Source organism: Artemia sp. Qi Xiang Cuo, chromosome 4 (genome assembly GCF_049724085.1).
Source record: "Artemia sp. Qi Xiang Cuo chromosome 4, ASM4972408v1, whole genome shotgun sequence".
NCBI classification, from domain to species: domain Eukaryota; kingdom Metazoa; phylum Arthropoda; class Branchiopoda; order Anostraca; family Artemiidae; genus Artemia; species Artemia sp. Qi Xiang Cuo.
The window spans coordinates 78,566,818-78,590,874 of record NC_142797.1 but is presented as its reverse complement, the minus strand read 5'-3'; the positions used below and the strand labels follow the sequence as shown (position 1 = coordinate 78,590,874).

General features: G+C 34.9%; 3 protein-coding genes across 3 annotated transcripts in view; all 3 read right to left on the bottom strand.

The window, feature by feature from the left end:
* The window catches only part of Trap1 (TNF receptor associated protein 1), a 42,584-nt gene extending 31,262 nt beyond the window's left edge, over nucleotides 1-11,322 (bottom strand). The window contains exons 1-3 of the mRNA XM_089088548.1: nucleotides 11,199-11,322; nucleotides 8,168-8,511; nucleotides 656-727 (exon numbers count right to left, since the gene is read on the bottom strand). Coding sequence (XP_088944674.1) covers nucleotides 656-727; nucleotides 8,168-8,511; nucleotides 11,199-11,289 — 507 coding nt within the window. The 5' untranslated portion in view covers nucleotides 11,290-11,322. The remainder of the gene's footprint in view (nucleotides 1-655; nucleotides 728-8,167; nucleotides 8,512-11,198) is intronic.
* A 9,057-nt stretch (nucleotides 11,323-20,379) lies between these two features.
* LOC148953466 (uncharacterized) lies at nucleotides 20,380-20,916 on the bottom strand. Its single transcript, XM_089087970.1, has one exon. The coding sequence runs from the start codon at nucleotides 20,914-20,916 to the stop codon at nucleotides 20,380-20,382; it is 537 nt and encodes a 178-aa protein (XP_088944096.1).
* Nucleotides 20,917-21,256: 340 nt separating this feature from the next.
* Nucleotides 21,257-22,402, bottom strand: LOC148953465 (uncharacterized). The gene has a single exon (XM_089087968.1). It carries the CDS (start codon nucleotides 22,400-22,402, stop codon nucleotides 21,257-21,259), a length of 1,146 nt encoding a protein of 381 aa, XP_088944094.1.
* Nucleotides 22,403-24,057: the final 1,655 nt, after the last annotated feature.

The window sequence follows — 24,057 nt, the reverse complement described above, 5'->3', positions numbered from 1 at the left end:
AAAAATACTCAAGATACTTGTTAATTATAATGTTTTTTTTTACAAAAAGATTATTTACACAAAGATTTTATTAAGGTTTTTTTCTATACTTGGGGTATGGCAGATGGCGTTAATTTCATTATAGACAGTAGATGTAGTAGCTTAAAACTAACATTTTTTGTGTGTATTAATAAGTGAACTTTTCAAGTTCATTAAACGATGGCAATTTGTATGGTAATATTTGAATGGGTGATTGAAATGAATCACTTCGTTTGGAGGACATTGCTGAGTTTGCAAGACCAATTTAGTTTTTAGTCTCATAAATCTTCCAGGATTTTGCCTTGGCTAATAAATTATTTACCTTTACCTAGTATATAGTCCAAACATGCTCAACCTATACCCCACTTAAAGCTAACCTATAGTCCACAGCTCAATAATTCCGAAGACCCTTTGCATATAAAATGATGATAAATTGAGTAATCTTAATCAAAATCGTGATTTCGCAATCAGCTCTAAGGACATAAGAACTAAACTTTCGGATAAATGTGCTTCTGCTTTTTTTCTGTGACTTTTAGGATAAACAAGTAATTCAAAATACAAGATGCTAATCAGAACGCAGCCTAAGCACATCTGGCTGGTAAAAGTTCATTTGGAGACGGACCAGTTAAACGGTTACCTTTGATCCAGATCGGGCAATAGTCCCAAGATTTTCTATCATTTCTTCAGATGTCATCCCGACGCCAGTATCCTGAAATATAAAAAAGATAAAATCGTTAAGAAAAACACGAATCCTGGAAAAAACACTATCCTTTAATTGGACTTCCAGAAAGTGTATTAATGTCATAATACCTGCAGATAATGTGGATAAGAAGGAGGACTGAAAACTGGTTAATTAATTTACATTAAGATAGTTTAACTAATTAATAATATTAATCTCCAAGGAAATTCTGGATCCAAAACGACTTGAGGATGTTAGACACCCAATTGTTAAAAACCCTCTAATTCTCCCTTGAAATTCACGCAATCTACATGATCAAATTATATAAGTTTTCGCCACCGAATTAGTTTACACATAATCATTAAGGCAATGAATATACCACATTGTGACATTGCAGAGGATGAAGCCACACTTTTGTCCTTGGAAACTCTGGGAAATATAGTCCACCGAGTTCGACAAGCAACCCTGCCTATCGCAAGGCCTTTTCTCTAAAAGAAGTGGCAACTCTTTGGGTAAATAAAGGTCTTTGCGCTGTGTTGGCGTCAGGTGGCTGTGTGTTATGAAGAGTTGTTAGTGATAGCAGGCAGGTATGTAGGATTTTTTGGAGGAGGAGGGAAGGGATCAAAAACAAAAAACATATCTAGTTTGATAATTCTAATAAAAAGTTCCCTGAAATTCAGGAACATTTTGGATTTGAAGGGAACTGGCCCCGAAGTCCACCCACGGACACATCCCTAGAGAGTAGTAGTAATATTAAAGCAATAACACATTTACAGACCATTTGATGAGATATTGCAGTTTTTGTGGCATTTTACTATCACTAGCATACACCAGACTATTCAAAAATACAAAGATCTAAACACGATGAAGTTTACCTACATTAATCTGATTATATTGTAGCAGTAAATTAAATACATGTACTTTTGCTACGTTGAGAATTTTTGGCATGCTTCTAGCTTCATAGATAGTACTTTTGCTGCTGATATTTTTGGGATAGTGGTGCTTCTAGTAAGATAGATAAACTTCTATAGATTGTAAATATTTCTAAGGAAAATCAAGTGTTTTGCTAGCTCAGGACAGGATTGGGAAAAGTAATGCCTAAAATATTATTCCAAATCATGCCACACCAAAGAGCATGGGAAAGTGACCAGAAAGAAAACACCAGTTTGTCTCTAAGAAAAAAGAAAACTAACACCATCTAGCCTGGCCCAGTATAATCATAAAGCTCATTACAAGAGGCTAAGTAACAATGTAAGCTTTATTAATTTTTCATACTTTTTTTATTAGCACTATATGGGGCAAAGAACACAGAAACACAGCCCTGATATTCTTCGAAGTATATTACCTTATTTACAAATGCCCTCCTTTTCTTGTTGAACAAGTATACACGCCATGCTCAAGTGCGTTCACAGTAACCTAATTGCTGAGATAGAAGGGAGAATAAATAAGCTCTTTCATTCCCAAAACAGTTAGATCAAATGTCTAATTTCAAAACCTTAATTACATTACTCTTAAGTAGAGCCCGACCGATATGGATTTTTGGGGTCCGATCCGATATATCGGTAACGTACCAATATGATACTGATATAATTTGCCGATAAATTCCCCTCCTGAAAAAAAAACTTACTTAAAGTTTAAGTGGGCGTTCAGACGCTGGATTCTGTCTCAGACTCTGTCCATGTTTCCTACTCAGAATGGTTGAAAGGCCTAGGTATTTTTAGAAATAGGAAATTCACAATCATAATTGTCACCTAAATAGGTGTTTTCGTCTGAACGCCCACAAACCCCCCATTCTCTGCCCATGTTCATATTCACATGTTTCTTCCTGGTCTATTACATACCAAAGAACAGCCTCAATAATTCACTGTGGATTCCAAAAATTAGGCCATTTATAAGAATTGTTGGATTTTCTTTATCATTTCCGATCAGCAGATTCTGAGCACACAAAAGAAATGGCAAATATTTCGGGAAGTGACAAATAAGAAAAAAAGTAATCGAAGAGGCCAGTTTAGTTACATAAACACAATACGCGAAAATCTGATTGAAAGAAGAGTAGGATATTTATTGAAATTGATTATTCAAAACCTAAATTTCAATAGCAGGACTTGGAATTTTAATGATTCACATATTAATGTGAAAACTTTTTCACTCATATGATATGGTCTCTCACTAACGAATCCATGCAAGGCACACTGGATACGAGGATGCAGCTAGAGTTTCGAGTTTGGAGGTAGGATTGGCTTATTAGGATTTAGGATTGGCTGGAGGTAGGATTTAGCTTGTGTGCGGACACACAAGCTAAATTTCCAAGTCAAATTTTCCAAAGGTGTTGACACGCGGCAGCGCCACCTTGGAACTCTCCACCTTGAAACCACCCTCTCTCCATTAGCTGCGCTCCTGACTGGATTTCTTGGTTTTAATCAATTGAACCTTGGATCTTTCACCCACGCAAGTGAACATTTGTTAAACAGAAATGTATGGTTTATTGTATTCTTTTTAGTTGTTTTGGTAGAAGATGCACGTTCTTGAAATCACCATACATTTAGAACATTTCTGCACCAGGTGTGTATTGACAACAAATATACTTCGACTTCATTTGACTCACCTGTGCTGCTCTCTCCACCATAGTTAGAATTAGCTGGTGGCTCTGCCCCAAGGACTGGATAAGCAAAAATTACCTGAGGAAATGTGGTGCCATCTTCTGGATAAGTTCGGCATAAAAAAAAATATATCTACCGATAGCCGATATTTTTTTCCGACATCCGATAAAGACACTGACCCTCATATCAGCCCTATAACATCGGTCAGACCCTACTCTTTAAGTAAGAGGATTCAATCCTGGTGCAACGAGAAACAAAAGTCACTGTAGCGTAGAGAGTGAAAGGTTGAGGGGAAAGAACCCCCTTATTATGTAGAATATTTTTTTATTATTTAAGTTCAAATGTTGTTCTTAACTTTAACACAATTTTTTATTTATATTTGATTTTCATTCTTTTCACTATCATATGTCGTTACGTTTATATTCGCCATGTATCATATAGTGCTTTAATTCGCCATGTATCATGGCGAATGGAGAATTCACCATGTATCACATAGTGCTTTAATTCGCCATGTATCATGGCGAATGGAGAATTCGCCATGTATCACATAGTACTTTAATTCACCATGTATCATGGCGAATGGAGAATTCGCCGTGTATCATATAGTGCTTGTTAAAAAGGAACCCACCACAGCAAAATAATACAAAATAGTAACTAAATAGCACCTTATCAAAAAAGACAGATTTACCTAAAAGCCACTAAATAGTATAATGTAAATATAATATTTTACTTCACCATACAAATACTTTTACAATAGTTGGGGAGCAAAATTTTCTTCTACAGTCTAGTCACATGCATAGTCCAAATATATTCCTCCCACTGAGGAGATACAAGAAGTTAAATCTTCTCTCCATATTGATAGGAAGGATCGCTCCCAAGAATTTGGCCCTAAAAAATACAGCTTTGATGGGTTTCTGAACCCCTCCCCAAGGAAAGAAGATCTACTGACTTTTGCACTTTTCTCAATACTTGTGTGCAATAATGCAATAGTGCATAAACGTCCCTCCAATTTGTATGGAGTGTGAAACTTCATGTTTAGAGATAAATGTGGCACTGTGGGGCAATGTGACCTCTGAAACTTGGACAATATTTATATAGCTTTTCAGATGTTGCAAGCCAATTAGCTATCTCCTAATTTTCCAGCAAAGTCGGACCAGTATTGATATTTACCTATCTGGAATTACTGTAACAAAGAAATTCTTTTGACATAATCATTGTCATCACAATTTCATTCTTTAGACTTTCAATTACTATTAGAGCAAGTTTTCTCTTTGTTGTCAGAATTTCTAAAAATTTGTGAAAAGAAACATATGTTTTTGAAGAAAGAATTTAAACCCATCTGAGCCCTGTTTAACAAACCAGGGAACTTACTTTTTCTCTGGTCACTTGGGCCTTGTCTTAGTGCATATCGTTTTGCTATTGTCAGAGTAGTAATGATAGTGAATAACCGTAATATGTATGTCCAACATAGATACAATCAAGTGAATACATTACCAATTGTTGGTTTATTCTATTTTTATAATGCTGTTTTTATGTTGAAATATACACGCGCGTTATTACCTGAGTGTTTTGGGGAAATATTTATGAGTGGTGTTAATTTTCATAATTACCCGACTAGAGCATCACCGCTAGTTCGCGAACTCAGGTTATTACAAAGCGTGTGGAAAGCACTACCTCAGGCTATTTCGACAATTGTTGAGCTAAATGAATTTCACAGGAAACTGAGAGGACATTGTTTGTCTACATAAAAACTTTAATCTCTGCTGAGCAAATTTTCTCTTAAGTGATTAAGTGATTATAATGTTTTTTTTTACTTTTTTTTAGGAGGGTGATGAGAAAATAAAATAGAAGAATGATTTTTAATTTTGTGTCTTTGATATTCTAGGGTTTTGTAAAGGGTGATATTTACCCATTCATTTTATAAACTTTGGGTTTTGTTGTTAATGTTTTTTATTTCTTTCAATAACACCCTTTTTCTCTCTCTCTCTATAATCACAGTGTTCCAGTTTTAAGTAGGAGTAGCTCTTGGCAGCTATTGAAAATTACACCTTTCAATGCTAATTAAAAAAAAAAATTGGAAAGATGAAAGTGATCTGACTGAGTTAATTCTTACAGATTCTTCTGTTGTTAAGTTAACCAGAGCTATTATCCTGTGGACGAACGTTTAGTAATTATACTCTATTGAAAGTACTAAATTTGAAACCTCACCATTGTATTTGCTTGCTGATTACACTTTTTTCTTATTTTCACCACTGTGGTCTTTTATTACCACTACTGTGGGTATAACATTCCAGTTAACTGTAAAGCTTGAAGGTCTGAATGCAAATTTTATATTTTTTCTGTGTTTTCTGCAGAGCAAACAATTTATAATGATACAAGGAGAAAGTTTTCAGGGATTAAATCCTGCAATTTACCTTAGGTCTGAATAGTAATAATAGCGAAAATTTACGTGTGATATTATAATCAGAGCTTTCCAATTTTAAATAGCTCTTGATAATTTAAGGAAATGACAGCTTTCTCTGCTAATTGTAAAAAAAAAATTCGAAAAATGAAAGTTATCTTGACTGAAGTAACTCTTACAGACTCTTCTGTTGAGATGTTAATCAGAGCTATTATCCAGTGGACGTAGGTTTAGGAATTATATTATGTTGAAAATATTAAATTTGAAACCTTGCCATTGAGTTTGCTTCAGGAGAAAGTTTTCAGGGATTAAATCCTGCAATTTACCTTAGGTCTGAATAGTAATAATAGCTAAAATTTACGTGTGATATTATAATCAGAGCTTTCCAATTTTAAATAGCTCTTGATAATTTAAGGAAATGACAGCTTTCTCTGCTAATTGTAAAAAAAAAATTCGAAAAATGAAAGTTATCTTGACTGAAGTAACTCTTACAGACTCTTCTGTTGAGATGTTAATCAGAGCTATTATCCAGTGGACGTAGGTTTAGGAATTATATTATGTTGAAAATATTAAATTTGAAACCTTGCCATTGAGTTTGCTTCAGGAGAAAATTTTCAGGGATTAAATCCTACCCTTTATCTTAGGTAATTTCTCTATGTTTTAATTTTGAATTTCTGTATTTACTTCATTTAAAAAAAATTAGCTTTTTATTAACTTTTTATCTTTTATTAGCTTCTATAAGGTCTGGTTATAAAATGTGACTAGTTTTTGTTGTGATAAAGGATATTGAACGGAAAATAATGGTAAAGTGGACACAAGTGTGTGTTTTCTGAGTATTGGAATGAAGGGGAGAGACTTCAGAAAATTACCACATAAGTATAGGGCAGTCAAAAAAGTGAAATGTAGATTGCAAGAACAGGAAATCCATACATCAAGTAAGATATATACATCAAATTCTCTTACAGTTTTATAAATTAGCCATGGAGATATGGTGCAAGGAAATCTATCCTAATTTAAATTTTAGAGTTTAACTAAAATTAAATTCTATATTCCTCATTTTGTCAGATCAATTCAATTCTCATGCAGTTTAAGGTCTCACTGTTGATCAATTGGATTAAAAGAATGTTTGGTAGAATTTAATCTTGATGTGTCATCCATATTTTGTCAAAGATTTGGCCATGGTTAACAAAGTTGAAAAGGAATTGTGAATCCTAAGAACTTTTGCTTAGAAGGAAGAAGGAATTTTGATAAAAACTGGTACCAATTTAGTTTTCGAAATTTTTAAAAAAACAGCAAAAAAACACTAAAAATAGAACAAACACTGATCAGTTTCAAAGCACCAGCAGCATGCCACCACTGACCATAATTGTGTCTGCCACTGCTGACTTTTAACTCAGTGCGGCTTTGGGGACTAGTCTCTGGTGCTGATAGTGTGGTAAATGACTCTTAAAATATAGTGATTTTTTAGTTTGAGATGAACTACTGAAGATTATGACTATGATTTTGAAAAGTACCCAGTGATTCAGGGATAAGCACAATTAAGCCCCTTTACAAGAAAAGTAATCAGAGTGAGAGTGATAATTTCAGAGGTTTTAGCCTGATTTCTCTAGGAAGTAAATTAGCTCAAATGAGAATACTTATTGCACTACAAGATACTGTAGATAATGTTTAAAGACAAGGGTAGTGGGTTTCAGGAAGGGGGAGGGGGAAGGGGAGCAATTTTTTTCTCTGAATTAATAATTGAGAAGTCTGAGTCATCAGATGCCTTTAGTTGTCAGTTTTATAAATTATGAAGAGGTATTTGATTCAGCTGATAGATTAGCTTTGGTGAAGGTCCTACTCCTGTATGGTCAATACATTAAAGGGACTAGTGCTATGTACAAAAGTTTGAAATGGAGGACTAAATCCTGGGTAAGAGATGTTTGTTTTAGAGATTTTGTCCTTTTCAAAACACCCAAAAACTCTGATTAAAATTTATCTGACTAATTAAACTAAAATTAGTATTCCTGATTAAAAATAATCTGGAGTTGGATCCAGGTAATAATTATTACTTTTTATTTGTACTAATTGGGAATTTTTATTGCTTTAAACATTTTACTCAGCCATGCTGGAAATTTTTTTAAGGGGAATTGCTAACAGAACCTTAGCTTCAGAAAAAAAACTCTTTTATTTTTTACTATAGACTACAGTCTGTTTTTTACTATGTTGTGGCTACATCTGTGATCCTGATACAGTGGACTTTGTGGTTTGCCACTCAAGTTGCCCAGCTCTATCTATGCTAATTAAAAAATATACCTTATATTTTAATTCTTTTATTAAAAAAAAAAACAAGTTACACATTGAATAAATAGCAACTTAACATAAGTTATGGTAACAAAAAAAGCTTCTTAAATTGAAAGATAATTTAAAAAAAAGGAACAAAAAATAAATAAAACAAAATAAATAGAACAAAAAATAAAAGCATCATACTTGCACAATGAATGTATTTGTGGCAGGATCAGTTGCAATGTGAATTTCCAGTGGCCTATCTGCTTCCATTAACTTCTCTCCAGTCAAAGTAAGGTAACGAAGCTTTTCCAAGGCATCACTGGCATTAGATATTAATTCCCTGATGAAAACTTCCCTTTCTGAATATAAAGATTTAGCAACTATATCTAATAACATCCTTGTTTCTGCCTGAAACTCTTTTTTTTGAACAGAACCCACACCAGTTTCAACATCCTTTATGATAGTATGATAGTCTGGATTTGATTCACTCCTACAAACTGAACTAGTTGATAAACATCTTATTGCTGCAGCTTGACTATAATTATCTAAAAATAAGGCCAGAGATTATTTGCTATAGTCTTGACTGTGACAGTTGATTTCAAGGATAACAAGTAAACCAATATTTGGTATGGTTGTATTCTCATAACAAAGTATAAATCACAATTTTTTAGGCTAGTTAGAAAAATGGTAGAACGCAAGACATTGACATTTTTCTACCTCTGTAATTTTGTGAGCAATTTTAATGAAACTCTAAGGAATAGACCTACCAACCAGGTTAGTCAAGTCATAGGAAGATTTTTTTTTCTAAGTCTGCTGCACCTTATCTTCTAGTGGTTAAAAAATAGCTAAGAACAGGTCTATTCCCAAGTCTTAATTGACTTGACACTGTCCTGTGAATGTTATATCTAAAAGACAGACAATAAGCATTTTATTTGTATTTTTGTCAACAGAGAAAGACAAATCAAATACATTGTTTTTGCAAGAATGTCTAACAACTCATATCATAACACCAAGCACTGCCATTTGATAGTGGTATTTTCCCCTTAAATTCTTGTAGACTGTAAGTCAAACCATGTTATTTTAAGTTAAAATCCTGTTTTACCAGCAAGTAGCTGGCATATTATCATAGTCCCTTAGTATTTTATCCTCTATTATCCATTAAAATGGCACAATTTTCCATTTTGATACTTTTCACAAATTATACCATGGTCCAATTTAACAACACTTGACTCATAATTAAGTCTTCACTTCCAATATAAGAAAAAAAATTCTGTAGATACATTACCATTGAATTTTGGCAATTGAACATTGTCATAGTAATTTTTTCACACCAAACAAGGAAATTATAATAAAAAGCTTTGCATTGCATTTTAAGTCTTTCAAATTCTGTAAATTATATTCAATGGCTTTCTTTTAATTTTTGCTTAAATTCTATTATCCTTTGCTGGAAACTTGTTTATACCATTGTCTAGAATTTGGTTGTGTTTTGTACTAATTTCACTGTTTTATTTAATTCAGTTAAAACTGTTAAAAGAATTAACCCTCAACAGACAGCAAAGCTTGTAAATTTGGGTACATAAATAGTAGAACATTTCATAAATAAAATGTAAATGGTGTTTGTTTTTTTTGCAGTTGAAAACAGTTTGGAAGAACAGGAAGAAAAGTCTGCAAACTAAGATTAACCATACTGGAAGCCATGGTAATTATAGTGGTTTTGTATAGCTCTGAAACATGGGTGCTTCAACAGGTACAGGAATATTTGTTAAAGTATCATAATTGCAGAGGAACTGTTTCATAATTTTGAGATAGCCTACTTGTGTGACTGACTGTAGGGTCTTTATCAAACAATAAGTTTCAACAACTGTTTTTTACAGCCTTTTTGAAGAAAAAAAGTTCCAAAATTATATTTGCTTGTTTTAGTTTCAATTCAATGAGAAATCTATTATTTTAAAGCTACACATTCTAAAGGATTGATTTATTATAATCTAATCTAATAAAGTCTTCTTATCAGTAGGGACCTCCCCAGGTCACTCAGCATGTCCCTAGGGAGTGGATAGGTGAATGCCCTACAGATATTTAGGGTAGCTCCATCAGAGGTGCAGACCTAGTCCCTGGGGATTCATAGTAGAAACTGGGACACCCTTTCCCAGGGCTGTAAAAACAGGATCAAGTGTGTAATTTATTTAAATATTATTTGAAATAATTTTAAAAGTGAATAATAATGCAAAATTATATTAAGGATGGATGGGGGTAAAGTAAAATGAAGTGCTTTTAGGAGGGATACCACCAGATGGCTAATTTGACAGTATGTATATATACAAACTTTTAAATTAGCCAACTGGCCAACCAGTATTTTAAGCATAGGAGCCCAGCTATAAATAAGGATACATATTAAGAAAACAATTCTTACTCCATAATATGTAAAATAATCCTAGTTAACACATTTTGCAGAGAGAGAGCCTTTATCTTCACTTCTTTCCTTGTTTTTCTAAGAAATTCATGAATTTCTTAGGACCTATATATTCACAGAATAGCCTATATACCCCCACCCTCCTAATGTGCAAATATATACCTATAATTGCATCCTCAATCTAAATATAACATCCATTTGCATCACAAATGAACTTTACTCCCATATTAGCCATATGGTGGATGTCCCTTTTAGGAATAATATAGGCCTAAGTATGTTGAAAAAATTTAAGTGTTTTTTGGAATCATAGCCTATGGTGTTTCTTTCCAAGGAGGGCAATCGCTGCATTAGAACTAAGAAATACATAATTCAGGCTAAATATAGAACCATCAGGAAGGGTGTGCATTTGTAGGCTAGGCTAAGTGAATTTATTAGGCTGTAGTAGGCTAGGCTATATTTGGAAAGAACATAAAAAGAGGAATGAAGCAGTGTGTTCACCTTGCACTTATTTTAGTTATGGAATCTTGTATTTAGGCTATTTATCCAGTAACCAAATCTAGTGACCATTATATTTTGAAAGTCTTCATTGGGGGATTAAATGGTAGCCTACACCAACTAGGCTACTCCCTTTTTTGATTATGGTATATTGCTTCAAGAAAATTCCAGACTTCTATGTTACCAAAAGACCTATTTTTTAAAATATGTATGTCACCAAACAAGAGTCTAGCCTAGGCCCTACTTAGACTGAGATCAAAGTCTAGTCTAGGGCATTACATGAAAGTGTGTGCCCAGACAGAAGAACCAGAATAAACAATTACTTACTGAGATTATTTCCATGTCTCAAAACTCTCACGGGATTTTTCCAATAGTTTTTAGTTTTGTGAAAGCTGAGAAATACCCTCCTTGAAGCCATTAGCCCGAGAAACCACGTTTTTTAATTTTAACAAATTTGCCAGCTTATAATGTTCTCATAAAATAGAGGCCGTGCCGTTTTCAGAAAAAGACGAAGCTAATGAAGATGGCAAAGCGGGCAAGCTCATAAATTTTTGGCCTCAGTGAAAAGCGAAGACATAGAAATAAGAATAGAGGCCAGATTCAGCAATTTTTTTGATCAGCTTTCTCAGTTCAACTTGGATAAAGATCCCCCAGAACCATTGCTGGCACATAGGACGTCAAATCGACTTACAGTTTCTCGGAGTCACACTGTATTTGTAGAACTGAATAGATACTATACTAGATACAATCTTGCCTTTGTTTTTTTGCTGTTTTTTCTTATCGCTAGTCTTCAGAATCCTGTGGAAATGGTCAGTCATAAATCTTTGAAAACCTTTTATTTGGGGTATCCAATTGCCTTTAAATTGCTCATAGAAATTCACAGACTATTTAAATTACCCTTATGCCAGGGCTATCTGCCTTAGTTGTGCCCTAGGATGGATGATAGACTGTTTATCAACAAATGACATGGCTTCATTTTTATACAATCCCGAAAAAGGCTTATCCGAGTTTTGCCTCTCACTCCAATTGCCCGTGACTTTTAACTGTTTCGTCGCAATCCACCAACTTAATTTTAAGTCGATTTTTTGCCTACATTTAAGTCTTAGCGAGTCCTGATCTTTTCCGTTATACCGATACCATTGCATTTGGAGTCTACACAGGGTAATCAGTTTTACAATGGATCAGGCAATGGAAATAACAACAAACGAATATTATATTAGGGAATGATATGAGTCCATCAGTGAGGGGGGAGGGGTTGTCAGATGAATAACTATTATGTTGAGAAGGAGCATAAAATAACCAAATGACATAATTTTAAATTTATAAAATACTCGTTTGACCAATCGCATGTTAAATAATAAGCTTTGTAAAAATTGTGGTTCGATTCTACCTTTGTTTTTTCTTTTTTTTTTTTTTTTTTTTTTTGATGAAGGGTAATAGATTACTCAAAATCAAAATTTTTGGCCATCCGTCTAGGGCAAACGGAAAGTAGGTTCATAGCAGGGAGTATATGGTGAAGTTTTTAACATTAGGGGGAGGGGTGTATCTGTGTTGGCTTCATGCGGTATAGCTCAACAATGAGTTTTTACTGGTAGTATTAGCAGTATTGTTCCTTCCGGCTTAGCTATTTGGACCAGTATTTGCACTTTACTGAAAAAGAAATACAAATGAATGTGCATTGTCAGTTTAATACACACATACTGATATTTATTAATAAAAATGTTAATATTATTTGGTTTATTAAAATTATAAAAGTAAAAACATTTATATTTTTTTAGTAAAGTGCAGATTATGTTCTGGCATTGGGAAGGTGTAGGGGTTTTGAGTCATAATCATGCTAATTTCTGCTCGTTTTGAGTTTGGTTCGGCTATTTATTTTAATTCTTGTTCGTTTTGGGTTTCATTTATTTATCGATGCTGATTTTTGGTAGTTTCACGCTTGAAAGATTATTTTATTTTATTTTTGTTCAATTTTGGCTTAATGGAGTTCTTTACTTTTCTTTGAAAAAGTTTTTTGTGGAATTTTTTTTTTAATTAATTAACGAAAATACTGACCAGGAGCTTTCAATGAATATAGTTTGGCGTTACTTAGAAATTATGGTGTAGATTCTAACTACTATTATTAGCACCTCACTGCAGCACCAAAAGGCCTGAGGTCGGTACAGCTGCGCGTGATCTTCCCAATCATCTCCACCCCAAACCATTTAAAGTTCCACTCTTATCCTTTCCCAAGAAATCCCAATTTTCTTTAGTTCCTTCCTTATGACCTTTCTCCGCCCGTTACCTGCTTCGGTTTGGCCCCAGATGGGTGGCCAAAAATCACAAATTTGGTAATTATTCTTACTTAATCATGGCACCCTAAATATTCAATTTTGGCAAACTTTGTCACTATAAGAACTAATTTTATGCTTTGTTTATTTTAAGTCACTTTTATTTTGGTTAAGAAGGATTTTTTTTGTTTCTGGCAAGGTAAAAAAATCCACTATTAGAAAAAGAATCATACAAGACGAATAACAGCAAAATGGAAATAATATATAAATAATGAAAATGAGAAATTATAAAATCTATATGGAAAAGTAGATACAAATACAAGTTGTATGCTTGACGACTAGGCTAGAAGTCAAGTGATTCAGCGTTGGAGTGTTGGCAAAAGTGCTTCGACCAGTTTAGTGTTGTGGTTGCGGTATTTTGGATTATGGACTTGGATATTTTCTTTTAGGTGCAATGAATTAGGGAAATTCAAGGGAAGATCGGTTTAATAGTGGTATTAAATTAAAAAAAACAGACAGGTTTTTTCAACCAAAAGTAAAGAGCAACTTAAAACCAACAGAAATTACTACGTAGATGAAGGGAGTTGTCCCCTCCTCAACACCTCACTCTTCACGCTAAAGTTTTTTCGTACTTTTAAAAAAGCTTCTGATTGTTCTGATTAAACGACCCTTGTATTTCAGAAGACTTTCTTAAAGAATTGAGACATGGAAAAATTGATTAGCCTGTTTCCATGCTAAGATCGTATATAGTTTTTTTCTCTTTTAAAAGTGCATTTACTGCTGAAAAAAGTGAACAATAGAAAATCTGCATTAACAAATAAATCTTAAGGTACATGCACGGACATACTTCCTGAGATCTGAGACTTACCTAAATATAAAACGTGACTTGATATGCAATTTGCTAAATTTTTGGTGTATATAAAGGCTAAAATTGAGCAAATTTTTACAGTTTAGACTTTAATCATGATGGAGAAACACATAGTTCTCTACGCGCTTGCTTTTGCCAGCGCGCAAAAGCAATGCAATTTGCAATTTGCTATATTTCTTGGAGTCAATTTAAGCTTTTAACCCAAACTTTCTTTTCTTCCTCTCAAACACGGGGAGGAACTAAAACTATTTCTGCCGATTTTGGGAAGTGTGGACCTCTAAGGTTAGGTACTGCCTCTAAACTAAAGTTGGGGCATTACACCCAACTAAATTTGCGGGTACTGCATCTGCCTCTACTACAACTCTTCGGGAACTCCAATGTGTTTTCCTTTATATGCTCTACTGTATATTTAATCTTTACCAGACAACATCTCTCAATTGATAACCTCTGTATTTCGCTTGTTCATATCGTGTTGCCAAAATTTCTTTTTAAACCATTGTAATACCAAGGACATCAAAATAAGAACAGTTTGCCCCCTGAATCCACGTTAGATCTATTGATAACTCAAAATTACATTTAAAGCTTTTTCCTTTCGGCAGCTTCAAAGTCAGCAAGTTCTTAAGGCAGTATTCCGTTTTCGTGAGTCAACTTGGCAACGGTTTACGTCCATGAAAATTCAAACATTAACAATCTGCCGATTCCCAAAGGAAGCTACACCTCCAAAGGAAAGCTACACCCCCTCTCGCTGTTTTGAGCTTGTGTTTTTAGTTGAATTTATTTATTGATCTTAACCCGCTCTTATTTTTTTTAATTGGGTTTTCGCCACTTCCAAAAGTTGCATTACAGTGTGTTTCACTGAAAATTAAACTCCCAATTTCCCTAATTTTTTTTTTATATATATTTGGTTGTAAAATATCCCATTTACCAGTTCAAAAATCAGATTTTATTGCCTTTTATTTGATGCTTTAATCATTTGGTATAGTTTTAGCTGATTCAACTGAATTCTAGAAATCAGGGCTAAGGCGGAGAACTGAAAAACCTATTATAGTACCCTGGCAGAAAACAGGCATGAAATAAGTACTATATAAATCAAAAGTGGGATAATCAGAATTAGAAGTTGAGTAATTAATTATGAGCTGACTCGGGGATATTAACAGAAAAATAGTAAGAAAAAAATCAAAATTTTATGAGCTTACATTTAATATTTAGTTCTGATAGGGACTGTCAAAGAAGAAGGATTAAGAACAAATTCTAGTATTTTTCTAAGAGCCCGAACTAGTTGAACTGAAAAATAGAAGATATAACGTAGTACAGAAATAAAGGCAGAAGAACAAGAAAATTAATAAGGAGATCTATTTTTTTTTCAAACATCACCCAGAAAGTACTGCTTTGGACAAAGGTATTATTCCCAAAATATATAAGACTCTTTGATATATAAACCGCCTGTCAAAGCATATAAATATAAACTGCCTGTCAAAACATAGAACTAAGCACTAGTAGTAGTTATTGTAAACTGTACGGGTAAAACTGTGCTTGCATAGCGTTTCGTTTTGCGGTATAAGGTTAAGCTAATGCATCAATATTTGTTATACTGTTCCTTTCATCGAGTACTCTCCTACTAAGTGGCGACTTTCACGAAATTCCGCTATTGGCATTTCACATGCATTTCGAATAAGCCCCCCCCAAAAAAAATAAAAGAAGAAAATGTTGAAATCTTGTTCTTCTTTATTTGGAAAGTATTTGTATGCATTATTATATTCCCTGCAAATTGTCTACTTTTATAACAGCGATTAAACATATAATGTAGATAATTTCGGAGACCACACTGCCTTTCCATGATGATAAAATAAAAGTTCAAAATAGGGATAAAATCCTTTTTAATAGACAGTGTATAGAAAATTCACAAAAAAATACCAGAAAAATACCAGTTTTACTACTGATGACGGTCACTGTGTATGTGACCGAAATATCTGGTATTTTTTGTGAATTTTCTATACACTGTCTATTAAAAAGGATTTTATCCCTATTTTTAACTTTTATTTTAAACATATAATATTTCCTGAATTTATGGTGTATTATTTATAATCATTGAAATAGTGCTTTTTTTCTTTTACAAGATTGACATTTTTTTTTACTCGGTCATCTAAAACCAAAACACCTTCCCAACAATAGATTGTAGAGGAGGTGAAGAAGTAAAAAGTAGAGTAGCCAAGACTTAAGTCTTATTAGCAGCTGAAAAAAGTTCGGAAGAAGAAGAAAATGAGTTTGAAAACTACGACTAGAATATTGGAAGCCACGTTCATAACGGTGTTCAATTACGGCTCTGAAGCACTTTTGAACTCACTTGAAAATTGAAATGTATTTTGGACCAAAAAAGTAAAAACGTTTAATTGTTGTAGTGAGAATTAGCCGCAACCCTGCTTGCAAAGGCATATCTGCTACATAAAGTTGATTTTTTAGACAAACTGTAACCAGCTGCTGATATTCGATGGAAGGTGAAGCTGTTTTAAAGACTGGCTAGTGAAAATTAGCCTGAATAAGCTGAATAAAACTGAAAAAGTAAAAAACTAAAAAATAAAACTGAATAAAGTGAAAACTGATTCTTCTTCAATCATCCTAATGTGCTAATTTCAATAAAATGAAATTAGTTAATGGGTATTCCTTATGACTTCGAAAGTTTCGAGATAACGTATCCATTTCGCTACCTAATTGACTTGTCAGGTAAAGAAAACATGAAACTGGTAAACTTTTTTTAAAGATATGCGCATAATATTTAAATTTGTTGCTAAAACAATAACCAGGAATACTTTCTACAAGCCATCTGGATTGACTTTCCGAGTCCTATCAATTCTTGTCTTCATTTGAATATCGGCCTAGCATATTTGTATGAGTTGTGACGAAAAAAAAAAACAAGCCTCATTAGCCAGCTCGAAAATAACACATTAACATTGGGTAGGGGAGACGCTTGAACCCTTGAGTTTGTTTTTTTTTTTTAACGACGTCCATTAAACAGGTGTACACCAAATAATATACGTCTTTATTACCTGCTATATCAGTAATTCGCTTTTATTTTTAATACTTTATTATCGTTTTGAAACTGTATGTTTGTTTTGTAGTTGTGATTGATTCAAGCTCCGGGACTGGTGTAAATCCATTTCGACCATCACCAGAGGATGAATGTGGCCAAAATGGGTGCTGCCCTCATGATTGGTCTTGCATAAATGGTAAATGCCTCAGTCAAGGTGAGTCTGGAGCTCAATATTACCAACAAATCACAACCGGAGAAAATCTCGCTCCCTTGGAATGCGTCGATGGTATGTATCTGCGCCGCAATGAATATTCTGGAACCACCGGCTCCCAATCAATGTCCGCTTCAAATCAGTTTGATGTCTCTCCTTGTCTAGAGGGATATTTCTTGTCTGATGATGGCGAATGTCTACCCGATCATTACCAAATAAAAAACCTTGAAATTGATGGAAGGCATTCAGGCAAGATAGAAGATATAGTCCAAAATACTCGCAGTGGAATATGCTTGCAGAATAGTAATCTGGATCGTAATCTTGCAGAAATCTGGAGGTCTTCCAGATAAACTATCTAAAATGGTCGTAGTTTGCTATGGACCGAAATTTCCATCCCATGGTACAAAAGCGGATTCAGGATTTTTTTTTCGGGGGGGTTTTACTAATTTTTGACTCAGTTTTCGACTAATTTTACTGATTTTTACCTAGGTTTTACTAATTTTCGACATATTTTCGACTCGGTCAAAAATTTCGGGGGGGGGGGGGTTCAAACCGGGTAACCCCCTTCCCCTGGATACGGCCTTGCCATGGTATGATTACGGGGTATGTCAAAGGACCAGAAAAACTTAAGTTTTTTACACGTTAGTACAATATTTAAGCGTAATTTTAGTGATTAAAAAGGCATAGCACCATACGTCACTCACATAAACGGGTTTACAATTCCATATGCATCTATATACATTAGATACTGAAATTCATGAAATTTTCTTTAAATATATTTAAAATAGGACGATGTTCGTAAAGTTCTGTGGCTCCATATTATAATGCAATAAAATCAAAAATTAATTCATACCATTGTGTGACTCTTAATTAGTGAGAATAGAAAGAAAAAGACTGCTCAAGTTGTTGATTCATGGCGCATTATAGAACCGTTTTTTCGTTAGTTTCTTTCAGCTTAGCGTGAGACAAGACAAACAGAAGTGACAGAATAAATGGGAAATATATAATTTGGATTATATATTTGCACACTAGGTGGGGGGGGGGTAAAGTATTTGGACAGTGTGAAGTTAGAAAACAATTCTTACTTCATAATATGCAGAAAAATCATGGCTAACACATTAGGCATTCAGACCCACTATACCTTACCGCCCCCCCCCCTAATGTGCAAATATATAGGCGAAATTTGTTTCTAAAGTATTTTATTTTTATCATACTTAGGTATATTTCATTAGGATTGAGCGTCAGAGAAACAGGTTCTACTTAGATGAAGAATATTAGGTCGGGGCTATATCATACAAGCACCGAAAACTGATTAGGCCACAAGATTATTTAAGTTTTTCTAGCCCAAAAATCTGGTTAAGACAATTTTTGTGCTATTTATAGGATTTTATGGTTTATCATTTGAATTGCCAAGGCCTTGATACAACTTTTGATTTTCTAGTTAATTTAGCTAATATTAATTTCTTCTATGTGCTTGCTTTAGCTGAGACTTGGCTGAGTGATCTTCTCAACTTTAAATCTATGTCTGCCTACGACTAACATTCCAACTAGAGTTTTGAAGACGTCCGCAAAGCTTTTTGACAATACATTTTCAAATATACCTTTTAGATCTCCAGGTGTTGTTGTAAATATTGAATCTGACCACTTTGGTGTTTTTGCCGAATTTGAGGTATTTCCTCACAAGCGACTAATTTCTGACTTGAGTAAAAGGGCTGTAGTTTTTGATCAATATACCCTACTAAAACTAAATAACAATTTGGATCAAGTTGATTGGATGCCCCTGTTTGGAGAGGGAAAAGATGCAAACAGTAAATTTGCACTTTTTTATTGTAAGCTATTGGAAAAGGCTAAGGAATTGGGAGTTGTTAAGAATATGAAAGGGCGAAAGTACAAACTTTAAAACCTACGGATGAGAATAAAGAACATTATCGTGTCTTTTGTAATGATTTGAATAATCTTCTCCGTGTGGCTAAAAAAAAGGTATTTTAGCATGAAAGTTAAGGAAGCTGAAGGTAACCCTTTGAAGACCAGGCAATATTATCCGTAGTGTTATAGGTCAGAGTCCTAATATACTACCATCTGAAGTGACAGTAATAAGGCCATAGCTGCAGAAGGTTTTACGATGCGTAATTTGTTTCAGAATCATTTTATTTCAGTAGGTTCAAAAATAGCCGATACGATTTCCCCATTTTGGGAACATCCACCTTTTGTATCCATTTTACTGTCCCTTATTGACGTATCGTTGTATCTACAAAGAATTACCATAGACGAGCTAAGGGATACCATGTGTGCCATGAAAAATAGTTCACCTGGTAGTGACTTAATGAGTTTAAAATTCTGAGATGCATTTTTCCATCTATATCTAGCATTCTAACATCATTAATTAATTATTGTTTCCGGCAGGGTAAGTTTCAAGATTGTTTAAAATATCAGAAATCCTAATCAGAAATCATTTATTTAAAGACAGTTTTCATAGTGCAGATAAAAAGCACAAACTAAATGTCGCTGTCATTTACAAACCTAGTCCTAAGGTATTTTATCATAGGTAAAAAAGGGCACGAATGAATTGTTAAATCGATTAGTTCTGCAAGGCACTGGCACTAATTTGTTCTTCTTTCTGGTATTAACTACAGAGTTGGCAGCATGGGTAGAAAATGTCGGTGCTTGGTGCTAGCAAGGAGAAATTGCCCGATACGCATTATCAACTGAAACCTGCGATTTCTATGAGTTTCAATCTTTGAAGACTCAAGAGCAGACTTATAATCTACAAATTTTTCTCCAAGGATGACTATCTGTTCTTTTATTGGACCCCTTCCAGATCATCACTTAGATATTCAACATTATGGATCTGAGGCCCCTAAAAGGGACATGCATACTCTAATATGAGACGTATGTATGTTAGATATGCCGCTTTCAGCTGATTTACTGGGAAACCCAAGCAGCGCATTAAAATCGAAGAACTTGGTGCACAGTTGCCTTTCTGGACTATCCCCTGAACATAAGCACTAAATGAGCAGTTGCCACTAAAATCAACTCCCAGGACTGTAGTTGAAGATACAAGGGGAAACCAGGAAGTTGGGAAAACAAGATCTCGTTTCAGCGGACTAAATCGTATGATTTTGATTTTTCTTTCATTGATCTGTAAAATATGTGTACTGCATTCTTCTTTGAAATTCTGTTATAAGGTCAGGGCTGAATTGGGGCATAGCTTGGGTTGTATCTATTGTGAACTTAAGAAGCGCAGATAGATTGTCTACGTATTTTAATCGGTCATCAATGTTGTCAATAACATAATTAGTTACCGCAAGGAAAAGTAGAGTGGCCAATTTTGTGCCTTGTGGGGCTCCACATGTAATCTCTTTCCAATAAGAGCCAAGATCATCAGGAAAAAGGTTGTAGACTTGCTGGTACCGGGAACGTAAGAAATCAATAGCAAGCAGTAGGATATGTTTACGTGCGCCCATTCTTTTAAGATTCGTAGCAGCCACGAGGTGCTTAATCAAGTCAAATGCTTTCCCGTAATCAACGAGTAGCATATCAACGAAAGCGTCTCCAGATTCGAGCCATTGTATGATCAGGCGATAAAGCCTAACTAAATTTACTGTGGTATTACACACTTTGAAACAACCATATTGGTACGGGTCAAGTGAATTTGCGACTTGTGACATAAATTCACGTTAAATAAAGGACTCAGTGACTTTGTCAAGGTTCGGCGCTATTGAAATGGGTCTCAACTGATCACAGCTTTTGGGATGCTTCTCCTTTGGAACGAGACGTACTTAAGCTTTTTTCCAAGGCTGGGTGAACGACTGATCTTTGAAGCACTGATTACTGACCGTTGTTAGAAGTTTCACTAGACATATAGCGTATTTGCGCAAAAGTTTTACTGGCAACTCGCCAGGATAGGAAGCACAGTTATTTCGCAGTTTCTGTATCCCCCCGTAAACTTTGTACTCAGAAACTGGCTTGATTTCATCGCATTCGTAGTCTTCTATCAAAGTATTAAATTCATCTTCGCTTAATGATGGAGTATTTGGTACCGATTTTGATAAAGAAAAAATTGACTTCTTGTGCTGATATCAAAGTCCCATTTGTTTTCAGCATCCGTAGCTCACTACTAACAGATTTTCCGGTCATCTTTTTGACTACCGAATGCCACTTATGTGAATCACTATCAAGCCGGGGGGGGGAGGCAATTTTCTCAATAACATACTTCTTTTTAGCATGTCTACTGACACAGACAATGCGGTTCCGTAACTTTTTCGCATTTGACATACGCCCTGAGCTATGTAATCGGCATCTAAATTTGATCAATCGCTTCAGGTCTTTCGTGATCCACGGCTTGTCAGATTCAAAAACTGGCACTACTTTAGTCGGGAAAAATTCATGGAACTTTTCGAGCACCAGGGAGTTGAGTGTTTCAACTTTAAGGTTCAGGTCAGTGATTGAGCATATTTCTTCTAATGAGTAATTACCAATCCACTGACCAAAGACACATATAGAGTCCCGGTTCAGTGGACGAACTGTCACTTTGCTTCTTTTCGGTTTCTGCATGTTGTTCTTCGCTTGTAACAGGATTACAAAATGATCGGCGGTTTGCAATGGACCTATTGAGAGGGGAGGACGGTAAAGCTCAGTGACATTGGTAAATACCAGGTCTAAGTTACTGGCACTTTGATGGGTGGGAATGCTCACTACTTGTATCAGACCAAGTGCATTGGATGGCCACTGTTTATTGGTCTGGTTGAAGTCGCCTCCAACAATAAAGGCAGGAGCCACATATGTACGTCGAAACTTATCAAAGCAGGATTGCAAGAAAATCGCAAGTTCCTTTCTGTTTTTGGCACTTTCAGGATAATAGACAGATGCCATTATTAGGCACCAAATTTTCTTTGGCAGCTGAAAAGTCGTGAATTCAGCCCAGACTACTTCATGGCAAAAGTCACTGGGGGCACTTAGCAGTTCGGATGGAAGGTCGTTGCGAAAATACAGTCCAACACCACCGCCTCTGCTGCTTAGGCCTCTATCAGAGCGGGTGTTAAAACAACAAGTGTAGCCTTTAATATATCCGGTATCGTATGTGATATCCCAACGTTCAGTCACGATTGTTATAGGTACACTGGATTTTCGTAAAAAGACTTCTAGTTCGTCCATCTTGTTAGTCACGCAGCGGGCGTTGGTCTTGAGAACAGAGGGGAGTTGCGATTTGGCAGATAGGAGTTCAGGACATAAAACAGGAGGAGTTTCACTGGAATCAGCAGAAACATTCACATCAGCATACCGCGGCGTAAGAGTCGGTTGATTTCATAGTGCGTTTGACAATTTATTTTACGAGCAACCGTAGTCTAACTTTCTGTTTAGTCTTTAATAAGGTCTACAGATCTGAAATATGCACTGGGATAAAATACCACTTATTCCTTTTGCCTCCGCGCTTGCCTCTGCGTGTGCATCTGTATATGGTTTCCGGCAACTTCACAACATTGCCATCTGGTGGCCTTTTTAGGAGTTCGAATAGCCATAGAGTGACGAATGTAGATGGCGAGGCTGTGTGTCAAAGTGAATAAAGTTCGTAAATCGTCAATTTTTCTATTATGACTGTTTTAATTTTTGGCAAGTATAATTAATTTGGCTTTAGACAAGGGATTTAAGGTTGGTGCAGTATTTCTAGACCTAATGAAGGTTTTTGACACAGTTGACCATGGTCTACTCTTGGAAAAATGTGAAGTGTATGGGATCCGAGGTAAAGCTCTCGATCTTATACGGAGTTTCTTTAGTAACTGGTACTTGATGAATTGCTTGAAATCGGAATTGCACCCATTCACTTGTGGTGTCCCACAGGGATGTGTTATTGGGCCGATTCTTTTCCTTTTGTTTATTAATGATATTCCTAATTGTATCCATATTTGTTGTTTTAGTGTTAGTGATATGACTAAAAGTCTCCGGAATGAAACTATGTCATTATTTGCAGATAACACTGTGGCCATCAGCACTGCAAAGACAGAAGAATTAATCCTGACATCGATGAAAGATAATGTGATTAGGTTACATTCTTGGTTGAGGGTAAATAGGCTTAAGATTAATCTGGTAAGTCAAATTTTGTCTTTATTTCCCGGTTTCCTGTTTTTTATCCTTGGATTCATGAAATTGTATGGCATTGTGGAATTTTAAAGCGTGCTTTATCGATTAAGTAACTGGGGGCTTATATTGATGAGATTTTATCATTCAAGTGCCATGCACAGTCTTTGAGTAAAATTTTATCTCGTAACATCGGTATAGTGAGAAATTTGGGTATTTTTTCCCTAAATATGTCTAACGCCTCCTTTATTTTTCCATTGTCCATCCATATATTCTTTATTGTAGTAGCGTTTGGCTAGGTAAATTTGATTCCATTGCCCTTCCGTACGAGTTCTTCAAAATAATGCTGTTCGTTTGTTGGTTGGCCTACAACCACGGGATTCAGTATGAAACGTCTACGAGCAAATAAGGCAGATAAATAATTGAGCAGTTTATAATGGCCTCTCCGGGTATGATCTTAATAGTAAAGTTGAATTTGTTTTAAAGGTTAGTGGTGCCGATTTGGATGTGTGATTTTTATTAGTCGTTTTATAATTTATTTAGCCCTGTATTGATTTTTAACGTGTTTTTGCCACCCCCTCGGGTAAGTTTTTCTACTTCTTGGGGTTGTTCTTAATACTGATGTAGTTTTTAAGTATAATAAATACATCTCTCTCTTATATACGGATTAAATAAATAAAAAACAAGTTTTTTTTAACTGAAAGTAAGGAACAACGTTAAAACTTAATACGAAC

Excerpts from the sequence above, each read along its gene's own strand:
- LOC148953466 (XM_089087970.1), bottom strand. The coding sequence starts at position 20,916 with ATGTCACAAGTCGCAAATTCACTTGACCCGTACCAATATGGTTGTTTC.
- LOC148953465 (XM_089087968.1), bottom strand. The coding sequence starts at position 22,402 with ATGGACGAACTAGAAGTCTTTTTACGAAAATCCAGTGTACCTATAACA.